The sequence below is a fragment of the Entelurus aequoreus genome, linkage group LG08 (genome assembly GCF_033978785.1).
Source record: "Entelurus aequoreus isolate RoL-2023_Sb linkage group LG08, RoL_Eaeq_v1.1, whole genome shotgun sequence".
NCBI lineage: Eukaryota > Metazoa > Chordata > Actinopteri > Syngnathiformes > Syngnathidae > Entelurus > Entelurus aequoreus.
In genome coordinates, this window is record NC_084738.1 from 13,766,434 (window position 1) to 13,783,861 (window position 17,428).

The 17,428-nt window shown below is 38.7% G+C and overlaps 1 protein-coding gene across 3 annotated transcripts in view; it reads right to left on the minus strand.

The window, feature by feature from the left end:
• Nucleotides 1-17,428, minus strand: part of ccdc186 (coiled-coil domain-containing protein 186) — a 38,787-nt gene that overhangs the window by 17,458 nt on the left and 3,901 nt on the right. For all 3 annotated transcript variants that reach the window (XM_062055643.1, XM_062055642.1, XM_062055644.1), the window contains exons 5-10: nucleotides 9,546-9,758; nucleotides 9,342-9,461; nucleotides 6,233-6,337; nucleotides 5,895-5,993; nucleotides 1,449-1,535; nucleotides 1,220-1,362 (exon numbers count right to left, since the gene is read on the minus strand). In XM_062055643.1, coding sequence (XP_061911627.1) covers nucleotides 1,220-1,362; nucleotides 1,449-1,535; nucleotides 5,895-5,993; nucleotides 6,233-6,337; nucleotides 9,342-9,461; nucleotides 9,546-9,758 — 767 coding nt within the window. The remainder of the gene's footprint in view (nucleotides 1-1,219; nucleotides 1,363-1,448; nucleotides 1,536-5,894; nucleotides 5,994-6,232; nucleotides 6,338-9,341; nucleotides 9,462-9,545; nucleotides 9,759-17,428) is intronic.

Below are 17,428 nucleotides of genomic sequence, written 5' to 3' on the forward strand. Positions count from 1 at the left end.
ACCTTAAACTAACACCCTCCCCGGATTGCTAATAATCAAATGTAAACAATCAAATGCAGATACTTTTTCTTATGCCTTCTGATATCTCTCTCTCTCTCTCTCTCTCTCTCTCTCTCTCTCTCTCTCTCTCTCTCTCTCTCTCTCTCTATGTCCACTATTTGCTGTCCATATCCTACCCCCCCACCCCCCCCCACCCCTGATTGTAAATAATGTAATTAATTCAATGTGATTATCTTGTGTGATGACTGTATTATGATGATAGTATATATGATAGTATATATCTGTATCATGAATCAATTTAAGTGGACCCCGACTTAAACAAGTTGAAAAACTTATTGGGGTGTTACCATTTAGTGGTCAATTGTACGGAATATGTACTTCACTGTGCAACCTACTAATAAAAGTCTCAATCAATCAATCAATCAATCAGCATGTAGACATGCTAACCTTTCTTCATTACAACTGTTAGTCACTCACTGGAATGAGTAGAATTGGTTATTGTGTACTGTGTTGGACTGGATGTTTATTTTGCACATTTTAAAAGCAATACTTAATGTTTACAGTGCTACAGAATATTTAGATTGGCACTTTTTTGTATTGGATGTTTATCTTTATTTTTGCACATTTTAGCAAATAAGCAATACTTTCACTTTTGTTGAAATGTTTACACTGTTGTTACAGAATATTTCGTTTTGCACTTTTTTGTATTGGATGTTTATCTTTATTTTTGCACATTTTAAAGCAAAATAAGCAATACTTTTACTTTTGAAATGCTTATACTATTGCAGAATATTAAGATTTGCACTGGATGTTTACTTTTATATTTGCACATTAAAAAGCAAATAAGCTACTTTTAATTTTGTTAAATGTTAAAAGTTTTAAATGTTTACATTGTTACAGAATATTTAGTCATGTTGTTGTCAATGTTGACTGAGTGGCCATACTTCTTTTTTTTGTAAATAAAAGCCATGCCTTTTGAAAAAACGGGCCTACATTTATTTTTTCATCTTCATTTTAAATAAAAAAAATAATCGGTAAAAGGAAAAATAATCTATGGATTAATCGGAAAAATAATCTATAGATTAACTGATTAATCGAAAAAAATAATCTATAGATTAATCGATAGAAAAATAATCGTTAGCTGCAGCCTTAATCACAACATCCATATTGTGTATGTCAATAAAATATACTGTTCAAAGACAAGTGAGTGGGCCAATACCGTTGTTGCTGCTCCTCAAGCGCTGCGATCTTGTCCAACTCCTGCTTGTGGCGACCGATCTCGGCTTTTTGCCTGTTGATGATCTCCCGGTACTTGCTCAGCTCGTCTTCCCAGCGGGGACGCTCGTCCTCCAGACACTTTAACTGCAAAGCGTGACAGACAAGTTGGTTGGAGGTGGTGGGGGAAGGAACATGATCAACCAAAGAGTGAGTAGAGTAGTATGCCAAACCTTCGTGCGGAGTGTGTTCAGCTCATCCATGCTCTCCTTGTAACTCCTCTTCAGGTCCTCCAGTTCTTTGGCCTTCACGCGATGCACCTGCAACATGGACATCAATCTGCTAACAGCGGAAGGATCAGAACGCAGAAGAGCGCTCAAGAGGCGTAAACATTTGTCACTAGCATCTTGCATCTGCACATGTTCAATGGGATCACATTATTAGCTAACAAATATGCAGCTGCATGCACTTTAAACATTGCATGCAAATTACACGTCACTTTAATACTTCATTGCTTTATTATCAACAAATCTGATTGACATACATGGACATATTATTTTTATTATTTAAAATAAAATTTAAAAAATTTAGATTTTATCATTTTTGTGTTGATACTCACCTACTTGTGTTACAAAAATCATTTTGAGAATGTTTTTATTATCTAACAATCTAATTGAAATAGATGAAACTCATGCGATATACTGTATTATTATTATTATTATCGTTTTAGAGACATTTTCATTATATAATTATTTTGCCCAACAAAAAATATAAATTTTTTTTAGATTTTTTTACTTGAGTTGACTTAGCCAAATTTGTATCAAGAAAATAATTTTATGAATGTTTTCATATCCAAAAATCTAAAACATACATGAAGCAAAATATAAATTATGATTTGTTTATTTTATTTATTGTAGTAAATTAGGTGTTTGAGAGTTTGTAATGTTTTTGTCGATTTTTACTTAATTTTTTTAGGAAAATAATTAGAAGAATTAAAAAAAATTCATTATCCAAAATATAATTGACATACATGCACATTCACTGAAGCCTGATAGATGTAATTATCATTATATTTATTAAAAATAGCGACATTTTGGAGATTTCATAAATTGTGTCAATACTCAATTTTATTCGGAAAATTATTTTCAGAGTATTTTTTTCACTATTTGTCACTATTACAATTAATACACATACAAAATGTAATACCGGTATTATGATTTTTATTTTGCCAATTAAACATACATATAATTTGAAAATATCATACAGAGACATACTGTATGATGTCATTTTATAACCAACACAATTTAAAAAAACATTTTATTTACACAAACTGCAGTTTGACATATGAAAAGGTAAGATGCGCCAAAACAAACTCAGATAACAAAACCTGTTTAGTGGATGTAAAGATGCATATTTCTTTCCATAATGCTGAACATTCAACTTGAAACATACATCTGATAGAGGACTTCTAAACAACCACTCAGTTAGGTGTCCTCCATTCTATTTTCATTTACCATAGGCGCATCATTTGAAGTCATCGCTCATGTAAAATCATTTGTGATGTGCTCTCATTAGGACCATGAAAGCATAGCATAAATGATGTGTCTCATTTTTTAAACAAAGTCATTTAATGAGACTGGTGCGACAACTTTTCCAAGAAGCTATTAGCGGCCCAAGGTATCCAAGACAACATCTCGCTAAATGAGATGGAGGCAAATGTATTTCCTATTTACTTGGTTAATTCATGGCATCCTCCTCTCTTTGCCGTGTTAATGGAGACCCATATGTTTTGTTCTGAATTATTTATGTTTTGTTGAGCATCGCGAACTATGATAAAGGAAGAAAACAACAGTTTATTTGTGTCTTCGCAGATTTGATGCAATGTAATGTTAATGCTGAATGTTCACATGGGGCTTGTTTACTTGATGTGGAAGTTGTACATTGATTCAACAAATTGAAATGTTGACAACAAATTGAAATGTTGGGAGCTTTAAGAGCTTTCGGTTTATGTAATTCAATTTAAAGCACTTGTAAACATTTGTGATAAATGAACAGAAGGGCCGACAGGAAGCAGGGCGATGTCTTCTGGGTGTGTTGTGTGAACACTGCTTTGCACTGATTTTTTCGAGGCCATTTATTTTTAGGTCATTCACTTTACACTAAAGCAGGCGAGGATGGGGAACAAATTAAAAACCGGCAATTTTGTTTGGATGTTGTCCATGTTGCTTCATCACTTATTCTGTGTTAAGCCAATTATGCTTCTCCAGTTAACCAAATCAGCTGGAAAAAAAAACATGACTAAATGTCCAAGTGAAGGGGACATGCACTGATTATCACCAAACAAAAATGTGTCATGAACAGTGCATCAGGAAAGTATTCACAGCAGTTCACTCTTTCCACAATGTGTTTTGTTATTCCAAAATGGAATAAATATTATTTTGTTCAAAAACTTCTATAGACAATACCCCTTCATGACAATTTGAATTTTTTATTTTAATATTGACAGCCTTTGCTCAATACTTTGTTGATGCACCTTTGGCAGCAATTATAGCCTCAAGTCTTGTTGAGTATGACGCTACAAGCTCGGCACTCCTATCTTTGGGCAGTTTCACCCACTCCTCTTTGCAGCACCTCTCAAGATACATCAAGGTTGGATGGGAAGCATTGGCAATCTACAGATGTCTCTGTAGATTGCTGCATTCATTTTAGTCTAGTCAGGGGGGTGACCAAGAACTCGATGGTCACTCTAGAAGGACAACCATCTCTGCAGTAAACCACCTATCAGGCTTGTATGGTAGAGTGGCCCGATAGAAGCCAGTGTTTTTTTTCTTCTCTCTGGCACTCATCGAGGGTGGACGCTCCCCTTCCCTCTCCCTTATCTCTCCTGCTTGCTTCTTTGTCTTGTCTTAACTTAACTTTCTTGTTGCCTCTTTTTGCACTGCTCTCCAAATCTAAACATTGGAATTATTTAACTGGCCTCAACGAAATTGACAAGATCTTGGGTTTGGGGGAACCTGTTTGTCGTGACGGAGCGGTTGTTGCCGGACACGCGACGGACTCTTGGGAGAAGAAGGAGTGCCGCGTGCCTGACGACCCTTTTCTGTCGAGTACGTGAAGATATCTACCTATTTGGAATTATGACAACAGGACATCTGCTGATTGGAGTAAGCATTGCTCTGGTTTGTCCACAAATTGGAAGTTGCTAGCAGTCTTCAAAGTACCCCAAAGCTGCCACAAATGATTGGAGGATGCGGGAAGAACTGTGGACACTCTTGTGATTTGGATAACATCGGACTGTCTGCCTCGCAGGATTTTTGAGGACCAGTCATAGACAATTTAGAGTGAAAAGCAAATTTTTATTTTCACTCGCATACAAAACATTCTAACTTGAATTGTTTGCCTGGCTTTGAGACTCTCCCGAAGGATAGTGCAGCGAAGACACAACAAACTCCCTTCTTGTCTCTCATGGACACACACCTGTTGTTGTTGATTTTGGACTTATCGGCTGCACAAGATCAAGGCCGCGGAACAGAGACACACTGTAGGCTTACACACAAACAACTTGCATCCACAAAAATATACGCCACACATACACCCCCCCAACCCAGCGCCCTCGACGCAAATCCCATAGGGGTGATGGAAGGATGGTCAGCGCCGAGAGCTGCGGCCTACCACCATTACCCCGCAGTCCATTCCCTCTGTTGCTAGATATCTCGAGATGTATGTTGTAATATGTGTATGTGCTTTGCTATGGAGGTTTTTCCCACTCCAGACTGGGCCCCCTTAGGAGCCCAGTCTAGATTGTATTTTTTTACTCATCCTTCCCCAGCGTTTTACCTTTTTTCCCATCTTTTACGGGGCGCCTTGTGGCGACCCATCAGCGTTCCTGTTCTGTAACCCTGTACACTGTTTGTTTGTCTAATCTTGAACGGGTTTGTGCTGAAAACAAAGTTTCGTTGTACTTATGCAATGACAATAAAGACCTATCCTACCCTATCTATCCTATCCTGTTTGCCAAATCGCACCTGAAAGACTCTCAGACCATGAGAAACAAAATTCTCTGGTCTACTGAGACAAAGATTGAAGTCTTTGGCATGAATACCGGGCGTCATGTTTGGAGGAAACCAGGCACCAGGCATATACCATCTCTACAGAGAAGCATGGTGGTGGCATCATCATGCTGTGGGGATGTTATGTAGCATCAGGAACTGAGAGACTAGTCAGGATAGAGGGGGAAATGAATGCAGCAATGTACAGAGACATTCTGGATGAAAACCAAGGCTTCCCATCCAACCAGATGGAGCTTGAGAGAGCTGCAAAGAGGAATGGGCAAAGAAAAATGGGTGAAACTACCCAAAGATAAGTCTGCCAAGCTTGTGGCATCATATTCAAAAAGACTTGAAGCTGTAATTGCTGCCAAAGGCACATCAAACGAGTAATACGAAAAGGCTGTGAATACTTATACTTATGTGATTTTATTTTTATTTGTAATAAGTCAAAATAAAAATAAAAACTTTTCACATTGTCATTATAAGGTATTGTATGTAAAATTTTGAGGACAACATTTTTTATTTTTTATTTTGGAATAAGGCTGTAACATAAAAAATTGTGGAAAAAATGAAGGGCTGTGATACTTTCCAGATACACTTTATAGAAACAAGTGAATAAAGTGGTGTCACCTCTAATTGGTCAGTTTGTTCCTGCTTGTGTTTTGCCAGTTCTCCTTTGGTCTCCCTCAGTTTAGCATCCAGCTCATTTGACTTGATCTCTTCGGACTCCTGGAGGACAAATAATAATGCTTTAAAATTGTGTCATTGTCTGCTCTTGTCCTCTCATATCAGGGCCATTGTTCTATTATTACTTGCTGACATGGTCCAGTTCCAGCCCAAGTAAACAGTAGCCTGAGGCAGCTCTTTAGCACCATCACAGGGCGCATATGAAAACTACTGCTCTATATTTCTGATATGACGTAATCACAATTATATAGAGTTTATTCAATCCAAAATGTGTGTTTGACCTGGTATGTTCGGATCATGTCTTGGCAGTTCTTGCGGATCTGCTCCGTTTCTTCTTTGGCTTGCGCCAGTTTGGACGTGATATCCCTCAGCTTGTCTTTAGACTCCTGCACAGAGACATCTTATTAAGCATAAATTACTTTTTCATGATGTTCTAATGGAAATCTATTTCTATAGCGCTTGTTTATAAGGAACAAATGGGGTCGTTGCATGACGTCATAAAGGAAAAATCTTCTTCCTCATGAAAATAATACCACCTGTAACCGGCATCTAGTTAGCTTTGTAAAAATTTAAATAAAAAATTTATAAATAAAATAAAAAAGGCAGGCTTCGCAACACTTCATAAAATACAGCTTTGCCAATTATTCGTCAGTCAGCTACAGACATTGAAGGTTATTCTTTAGTAAATAGGCTTACCTAGCATGATGTTGTTCAAATGTAAGTGTAATGTAAGCATTGTAGCTCAAATAAATATGCTAATGTTGCTAACATGTCTTTCTGTCCCACTCCTTATGTTATGTTGTTGTATGTGATACATGACACGCAGACGCAGATTTAAAAAAACTTTTTTTTTTTTTTTTTTTAAACACACACATAAATCGAAATACGGACTCACAAATTAGACCACGGACACGATGATCTGATTACACACAGACACACACTGATTGAGATACACATTTGCAAATTATTTTGCTACCAAAACATTTCCATACAGACACACAAAACAGTATGTTCCCAGTATAGTGTAATAAAAGCCATTTAAAACTGTTTTAAATTCTAGCATCAAGGCAACATTTTGGACTACAAACTTCAAATATAGCATTGTGGGACTTCTGAGAGTTATTTGCTGAAAATAGGGGACCTTTGAATGAAGAACAGTTTTTTTTGTTTAGCTAAAATCTGCACGTCGCCAGCAAACTTGCTCAGCGATTATTCAATTAGACTAAAATGTGCTGTGTGTCTGTGCACAGAATTGAGTGGTTGTTACTGCATTTCATGACGTTATGATAGCTCAGCGTGTGTGTCAGGATTATGGTGCAAGCCATTGGAACGCACAGTTTGTTCTGTTACAGTTCATTGAGATGCACCGCTGTGCCTTTGCTTGGGGCAGCTGTAAATACAACCTTCAGTCATTATCCAAAATAGCTTCAACCTTAATGAGTTTTTCCTTGCAGGTTCATTACTGTGCAATTTCCATCCCATTTCACTCAGCAGCGTGGATCAAAAATATACATGTAATGATGTTTTTGTGGGGAGCAGCTGCACATAAAATGATTGTTGATGAACAGCACAGCGCAGACACAAAATGAGGAGCGTTAAAATGACATTTGAATATGTTAAAAGTTAATGCTTACATTTGGAAAAAACTATATTCTACTTCAATTATGATAAAAATCAACATGGGTGAAACTGTAGTTGTTGTCATTTGACACATGCTTATTACTGCTACAGGAAGTAAAACGTTTGGCTTAAAGGGGTCAAGTTATTATTTTTTCCTACATTTAAAACACTCGTGGTTTACTGTACATCAGGGGTTCTTAACCTTTTTTTATTTATTTTTTATTTTACCTTGAGGCCCCACACTTCCACTACAGAGGGACCCGGAGCCCATTAAAAAATGAATATATAACACTGAATTAGTAATCTTATTCTTGATTTTTATCGTAATTATATCTAACCTACTTACAATTTAACAGGATAAATCTTGTCAAATAATATGAAACCATGTCAAATAATATGAAACCATCACAAAGATTATCATCAAGGCTTAGGTCAGGCTAATTAGAAAAATAAACCAAATACCGCGAAAAGAAGGCACTCTCAAAAACGGATGAAAAATGTATTTACATACGCAATGCTAATTGTAAATTCTAACTTAACCTTTTTTTATTTTTTTTATTTTACCTTGGGGCCCCACACTTCCACTACAGAGGGACCCGGAGCCCATTAAAAAATGAATATATAACACTGAATTACTAATCTTATTCTTGATTTTTATCGTAATTATATCTAACCTACTTACAATTTACCAGGATAAATCTTGTCAAATAATATGAAACCATGTCAAATAATATGAAACCATCACAAAGATTATCATCAAGGCTTAGGTCAGGCTAATTAGAAAAATAAACGAAGTACCGCGAAAAGAAGGCACTCTCAAAAACGGATGAAAAATGTATTTACATACGCAATGCTAATTGTAAATTCTAACTAAATAATAAATAATACATTGTATACATGTTTATTAAATAAACTTTGGATAAAATAAAATTGAAAATGAAAATACAGCTACACCACTCCAGTACATTTTTTGCGTTTAAAAAAAACTTACGGACCACAACTGAGAAACATATATTTTTGGTGGCCCTCTAAATGACACTCGCGGCCCATCAATGGTTAACAAACATTGGTTTAAATAACGTGTAATGGTGGTTCTTTGCATAGATTATGTTTTCCAGACCATATTCGAGCCTCTTTCTGACCATCTTTTCAGAATGTGCCTTTTTGTGGGCGGTATCATTTATATGACTGCCTCTTCTCCCAGTCAGCCATGTTGTAGTACTGACAGATATAAGGTCGAACTACACGCTATTTTGTTTTAGAAATGGATGGATGCATGTGCGAGATAGTCTCCCCCCACAACAAGAGGATAGAGAAAAATAAGGAACTTATTCACTAAAGTATAGGACGACAATAGCAAATTTGCACAAAGATCTTCGGGGAAATTTATACCATATATTGAGATATCCGCTGACGTCACAGGACATAGAAAATTCTGAACGGCTTGTTTGGAGGAAGCATGAAAGCAGGCAAGATTATTTTATAAATATCTCCACAATACCTCCACGGTATGATTTAAAATTTTCGGGACTTGTGTAGATCCCAAATACACAGAAGCAGGTGTCATCAGGTAAGAAAAGTTGGTTTTGCCTAATAGGTCCCCTTTAACTCATGCAATTAGGCCTTAATGAGCCCAGCTTCTTGCACTCATGTAAAGAATTGGCCAAAACATTCTTGCAAATTGAGGAATTTAAGGTGCTAGTTGACCCCATTTATCTAAAACGATGTAGTTTAACGCTACAATGATATTAAAAAACAAATCACACTTGCCTTGTGGGCGTCGGCCTCACTCTTGAGTTTGTTCTGGGCCCATCTGACTTTGATAAGATGTGAGTTGTTTTCCTCCTTTAATTTTTCCACCTCGCGATTCAGCCTGGTGACCTCCCCTTCCTGTTAACAAAACAATATGAAACCATGTTCATTTCCTGACATGAAGTTAACAAACAAACACACACACACATACACAAAAACTACCTTTGCGTCACACAGCTGCTGCAGCCGGCCTCTCTCCTGTGCCAGCTGGTTCCCCCGCAAGGCCTGGCGGTCAACCTCCTTCGTGGCCTCCCTAAGCCTCTTCTCCAAACCTTCCTTATCACGTCTCAAGTCCAGAGCCTCCTTCTCCCCGCGCACATATTTCATCACCATGGTCTCCTTCTCTTGGCGCGCCTCGTCACATTTCCTGTTCGCCTGGAGGGGGGATAGTTTATCTCTTGTAATGATACACAGTGTCTCACAAAAGTCACATTGCAGCATGAGATTTTATTACAGAAGAATAGTACATAAATTAATAATGGATTAACTTTAGAGTAGTCAGTGTGCAGCTTGTATAGCAGTATAGATTTACTATGCACTGAAAATTGTTTCTACAATCAAGAGTAATGGTGGTAGTGTAATGGTCGGGGGGGCTGCATGAGTAGGGATGGGCATCATTTACATTTTAACAGGTACTAGTACCAAATTGGTACTTTAAAAACGGTGCCAGTGCTTAAGCAATGCACGAACCAGTACTTAAAAAATTAATAACATGCACTTTTCTTTTCTTTTTAACTAATGCTTTTTTATTTTCATGGATTTTGTGACATTCAAGTTGAACAGACTAATAATTGAAATACCATGAATCCTCCTTTATTGCTTTATAGCATGATTGGTTTGGTTTCATCTAGTGGCCAATACTACAGTGGTATTGATATTTTAAATTGACTTGGCAATTTTTATGCGTAAAAATACTTAATTTAGTTTGAATTTATTTCGAACAGGCATGCATACATGATACACCACAATTTCCAGCTTTTCTTTTCAACATGTTCGAAAATTTAGGGCAAATATGTTGTAGAATATGCTTAAAAAAATATCTACAAAGTGCTGAAAACGCTATAGTTGAAGCGCGACGTAACGAGGGACGTTTATTTCCAATTATAAAAATTAAATGACAACTAACTAATACGTTCAAAAATTTAAAAAAAATTTCATAATTATTGTTCACTTGTCTTAACAGTCATTGGTGGATAATGAAAAAGTGCTGGGTTGTAGTTGTGGCTGATGGCTAGTCTTGCGTTGCAGTGCTAGCAGTGTTATGAGAGCTGCTGTTGGCGTCTTCATGTCGGCAATACAGTTCAAAAAGAGCGTCAGACTCTACAAGCTTCTGTCGGGACACTACGTGACTTATAAGACGTGATTTGTACAACATCACCGTCAAGCACTAAGGCACCGATAGCTACTTCTTTTTTCAGTTTGGTTACTACCATTTACGTTAGCACCGGTTCCATTATGGAACTAAGTCTCGGTGCTCGTCCCTATGCATGAGTGGTGCCGGCACTGAGGGAGCTGTGGTTCATTGAGGGAAACATGAACTGTAACATTCTAAAGCAGGGGTGCCCATTACGTCGATCGCAAGCTACCAGTCGATCGCGGAGGGTGTGTCAGTCGGTCGCCAGCCAGGCATGAAAAAATAGACCTAAAATTGAGCGATCATCAATCTTCACCAATACGTCACTTTTGTCACTTGATTGCCATTCACGGCACCAGAGGGTCTTGTGAGATGACGCTGGCTGCTGCCAGATCATTATTAAGAAAAAATTACCAAGAGGAGGGCGAGAAACACTTTTTATTTCAACAGACTCTCGCGCCGTACCTGCCGTCAAAACTCTAAAGACCAACTGCAGAGTTCCCGTCTTCACAATAAAAGCGCTGCTTCACCCTGCCTGCGCTAACAAAATAAGAGTCTCAGAAAGCAAGCACGCACATGCTAGCAAGCTACAGAGTTTGCCGCCAATGTATTTCTTATAAAGTGTATAAAAAGGAGTATGGAAGCTGGACAAGTAAGATGCCAAAAACCAACCACTTTCATGTGGTATTGACATCAGGTACAAAGGTTCTAAGCACAGGGACCCCCCCAAAGCTGCGTGCTGAGCCCCCTATTGTACACCCTCTTCCCACGACTGTGTGGCCTCCCAGAACAACACCAGTATCATCAAGTTTGCAGATGATACTACGGTCGTCGGACTGATCACTGGGGGAGTTGAGGCAGCGTACACAAGGGAGGTAGCGGAACTGGTGGCCTGGTGTCAGGATAATAATATCTCCTTGAACACAGACAAGACCAAGGGGATGATTATTCACCCACGGAGAAGGAGTGCACAGTACATACCTCTGTACATAGGGGGACAGAGGTGGACAGGGTGAAAACCTTTAAATTCCTCGGAACTCACATCAGCGAGGACCTCACCTGGGATCACAACACCCAACAAACAATAAAAAAGCCCAGCAGCGACTGTACTTCCTAAGAAAGCTGGGAAAATTTGGCATGCCACCCAAAATTCTCAGCCACTTCTATAGAATTACGGTTGAGAGTGTCCTTACCAGCTCAATCACGGTCTGGTATGGAAACTGCACTGCTAAGGACAGGAAGGCCCTCCAGCGAGTGATTAAAACTGCTCAGTACGTATCAGGAGCAGCATTCCCCTCACTACAGGACATGTAATCTACCAGGGCCACCAGGAGAGCACACAACATCATAAAGGAAAAGGACAGTACACACCCCCAGCACAGTCTCTTCAGCCTCCTACCATCAGGCAGACGATACAGGAGACTGAAATCCAGGACTACGAGACTGACAAACAGTTTTTACCCACAGGCCATCAGGCTTGTGAATGCTAACTTGTGAAGGCTTTACTTTTATCTTTTTGAACAAAAGACAGCTATTATGACCACCCCGAACTGTGAACCTTCACTGTAGACACTTTTCACCTTTGATCACTAAAGACACTTTAACTGCTGCTGTGACCAAATGTCACCTCCATATTCATACTGTTGACTGTCAATCAGAATGTGCAATAATGTAATGTTACTCACTGTGCCTTGTATATAACATTTTTATTTTTTATTTTAGCTAAGTACCGTGTGACTTGTTGAAGGGTGGACTAGCAAAGTAAGATTTTCATTGTACGGCAAACTGTCTGTTTAACTGTGCATATGACAATAAACAATCTTGAATCTTGGACAGAAAGGAGGACTTTTTTTCTCCTCCATTTGAAAATGCGGACGTTATCAGCACTACTGTCTGATTCCAATCAATGCAAGTCATCAGAATCAGGTAATACACCAACTTATATTCTTGTCTTCACAAAAGTAAGGAATCTATATGTGTTATCATTAAACACATTTAACTTATTAACAAAAACGTATTTTTCATAAATAAATAAATATAAATTATATATATGAATGAGGTAGATCCCCTCGACTTGATCAATTGAAAAGTAGGTCGCCTGCAGAAAAAGTCTGGGCACCCCTGTTCTAAAGGAAAGCTTGATCCTCTTCCAGTTGTCTGACATAAAGCACCCAATCACACCTCCAAGCACTTGTGGCATCCACAAGCGGGTGAAAGGAAGGTGGAGGAGCGCAAAGTGTCTTAACATCCACTTGACATTGCACCTGCTTATTGACTTCACCACACTTGTCTCACACCAGTGTGTCCATTCCTCACTGCAGCGCCCTGTTCTTAAGTTTTCAACATGCAATGTTTGCTGCGATGTACTCGTTATGCAGCAGAGGAAAAAAGGGGGAAAAAAGCAGGGGTCTCTCACACCAGAACTTGGCAATCTTTTTAAGCCCTCAGGGGCATAAAGTAATAAACGGCGTGTCCCACTCCCAATACAGGGATGACTGAGTGCTAAATCCGACTATTATTGTTCAATGGGCAGTGAAATTAAAACTTGTCGGGTGTGAAAAAAACATGTCAAGATCAGAAGAATCTTACATTCTGGCAAGCCAGAATGCAATGTTCTGCTTGAAAAAATGTCTATTTGCTAACACAGGTGATTAAATCCAATAACAAGAGTTTTGCGGGTGAAAATCTTGGCTCTTTTTTTGCTAAAGTGCAAAAAGACCCACAGAGATTCATTTCACACAAACGCAACACTTCACGGTTATTTCAGCTTTTAAATAACTGAGTTTGTCACTATACAGTAAGTGCAATTTATGTTTTTTCTAGTTCAATGCAAAAGTTAAACTGTATCTTTCCCAAACTCTTTTCTGGTAAATTTTGAAAGGTTAAGCCGTTTTGCTCTGGAAAGCCGCGAGTTGGAAACAGCAGAGGTCCCACAATAGAGTAATGGAAGTGTAAGCCCAATTAGAAACATGCTGTTTTAATGCTAATAAGTGTTTTTTTCCAAGATGTGCTATTGTGCACTTTATAAAATTTCTTAGCATTAGTGTCCTCTGCAGTGGACATTTATATTTTGCATAATGGTTATTTTTGCCATAATTTGTCACACTGACTTAATAAATACACTAAAAACAAAAGTCCATATAGGAATGGATGGACACTAATGGCAAGGCCCAATACACCTCCTCGCCTTACTTTTTACTTTCCAGTGAGGTTAGTAATGTCCCAATTACTCTTGGGATATAGTGGTAGTGGGCATAACGAGGGGTAGGGAGTATATATAGCCCTTCAGAGTGAGGGATTTCAGATGCTGACTCGCCCAGGGAGGTCGAGAGAATATTCCCAAATTTCTAAATAAATTATGTATTACACCAGGGGTCTGCAACCTCCGGCTCTGGAACCGCATGCGGCATTTTATCCCGCTGTTGCGGCTCCAGATACTTTATGCTTCTGTGTACTCTAGTCACTACGCTGTCCCTTAAAGCAGTGGTCCCCAACCACCGGGCCGCGTTCAGGGATGAATAGTCTCTCCTATTGCTATTGTACTATTTTTTCAGCTATAGATACATTAATCATTAGTAATGTAGCAACCTAGTTTTGAATGGCAGAATCCCTGTTATCACATGTTGATAAAAATATAATATTTACATAATAAAAATCAACTACAGGCTTCCCAAATGCTGTAATAAATTAAGCATGATGAGTTGAGCATATGTCAGCATGTGGCCCCACTTTTAACTCTTTTTTTCAAACGCTTATTGCAAACGTTTATTAATTTGACTTAGTAAGTCATTATTTTGTCATATTTTGACTTAGTAAGTCATTATTTTTTCATTATTTTGACTTAGTAAATTACTAAGTCAAAATATTGACTTACTAAGTCATAATAATATAGGACTGTAGGTAAGTAGGACTGTTTTGTGTTTTGTTTTTACTTTACGGAAAAAATATCTAAATATATATCGCCATTCAAATGGAGTGGGAAACAAAACCAAAAATTGTAGGCTTCTTCACGCGACGAAGCCGGCCTACTTCACCGCAGTCTGTAGTCTATTGCCCCCCCAGGCTGTGGTGGCAGCGATGAGGTGGAGACGTGATGGCGTTGTTCCTTACACCCACCCACCCCGTCCGTCCGCCTGTCCCGGGCGACGCACCCTCCCCCTGGAGAGACACCAGTCACACCACCATAACTAACAAATTTCCTGGGGGAAACACTGATAGGGAATAGCTACAAAAGAAACCAGTAACAATAGAACATGCAAAATACGGGGGAGGGGGGAAAGAACAAGACAGGAAAATAATGTGACAATACGTTAAAGGGAACCGTATATGTAGCATTAGCTTCATTTTAATGATCAAATAGGTTTTTTGGCTCCAAGTGGGTTTTGATTTGGTGGAAACTGGCCCAAATGCCTCTTTTTATGCAAAATACAGTGAGGGTAGTCATGTCCCAATTACTCTTTGCATATAGGGATGGATGGGCATAACGAGGGGTAGGGGGTATATATAGCCCTTCAGAGTGAGGGAGCCGAGGCAAACGCACACAAGCAGAAACAATGTGGAGAGGAAGAATGGCAAAAAAACGCATTTCTACTACAAAAAAAGGCAATTCTACAAATATAAGGGGTATTTGGGCTTCAAAACAAGGTGAATCTTTAAACACGAGGACCGCGCTCTAAGCGGTGCTTTAAAACATGTTTTGCCAGAGATGGCAATACAGTATTTACACCTTTGCTTCAAACTTAGTTAAATATTTTAACAACAAGCATTCAGATCAGGACAAGGAGTTTAAAGAGTGACAGGTGATGTAGTTAACAGCTCCCCCTGTGCACATATAGATATGTAGACGTGCGTACAGCTGGTTGGCTTTTTGCCAATTATTAGTAGAGACAAAACCGACCACGCAACCTAATTTAATGCAAGGGGAAAAGTACTGAATTTCGCTACACACTCCCATCCTTTCATTTGTGTTTTGTCTTTAACAATGTGTGTTTTACCTGCTGCATGTCTTATCTTAAACTTTTAGCCGGAGTATTGTTTTCAGTATTTACTAATTATTGTATTTGTCTTAAAGAGGAACTGCACTTTTTCTGAAATGTTGACTATACTTCACAATCATTATGAAAGACATGACAGACAGATTTTTTTTAATGCATTCTAACTTGTAAATAAACGTAAATAAAAATCCGCTTACAGCAAAGCCAATAGGAGGTCCTCTATTTCTCCCCTAAAATCCAATAACCATTCAAAAACCGCCAACAGTACGCCATTTACATTTCGTGACTTGAATATTAACCAAGTGTTAGCAATATTGTTATTATAAGAGCTAACGCAGTCAAACTATTTATAGCAGAGCCATGATCACTATGGTGTGTGCCCTATGTTTACATTATCGAGGGGTCTACTTGTTTCTCGCTCCCTGGAAGTTTATTGTGGATCATAAATCATGCCTCTCACATGGACAGAAAAAATCTGAGGACGTATTCCAACAAGAATCGCCATGGATTGGTCAATCGTAAATTGTTCTTTGGGTGCAGAAAGTAGAAAAGTCCAGTGTGTTTAATGCCTTTTAATTTTAATTCCATCCATCCATTTTCTACCGCTTGTCCCTTTCGGGGTTGCGGAGGGTGCTGGAGCCTATCCCAGCTGCATTCAGGCGGTAGGCGGGGTACACCCTGAACAAGTCTCCACCTCATCGCAGGGCCAACACAGATAGACAGACAACATTCACACTTACATTCACACACTAGGGCCTATTTTTAGTGTTGCCAATCAACCTATCCCCCCAGGTGTTTGGAGGTGGGAGGAAGCCGGAGTACCCTGAGGGAACCCATGCAGTCCCGGGGAGAACATGCAAACTCCACACAGAAAGACCCCGAGCCCGGGGATTGAACCCAGGACCTTCGTATTGTGAGGCACATGCACTAACCCAGTTCCACAGTCTTCTAAAATTGTTCTTTGAGTGCTATAAGAAACGTAATTCTGTTAAATTTCATTTAAATAGATTTTCTATTAAAATCAAGCCAATAATGACATTTTTTGTGGTCCACTTTATTTAGAAAACTATTGCAATACATACAGTAAACTTTTTGGTACCGGTAACAAAATATTGGTATCGGGACAAACCTAAGTGGGACGTACGTGCAAATGCAACTACATAATCACTTACGTGCCCAAACACAAAACTATGCAGTGACATAGCAAGTGGTGTCCCAATTCCTACGGAAGATTACAAAAGTCTAGCCATTGTTGCTTCATTTCGAGGGGTGTAGTAGTAGTCGCCGTTGGTGAGGGCTAGTAGTAGTGAGTGAGGGTGAAGATTGGGATTGGGCCTAACTCTGCACTTGTCTTATGTGATAAATTCCATATATTGCATACAACAAAGTAACATTAAGAAGTGGAACAGAAGGACACAAATGTTAGCAACAATAGCAGAGCTACAGCAACATCATGGTAGGTGAACTTATTTGCTGAATAATAACAAAATTATCAAACTTACAGCTTCCACGTTTGTATTGGATGGATGTTTTAAGATATGTACCGAAACCTGCTTTTTTTATTCTTACAAAGCCATCTACCTGTATATCGGTGGACGTATATACAGGGCAGGGTCATCCAGCTACAGTACGGGCAATATGATCAAAGCAGGTCTTTTCTCTCAAAAGTGGAGCAAAAAAGTGAGCAAATTGATACA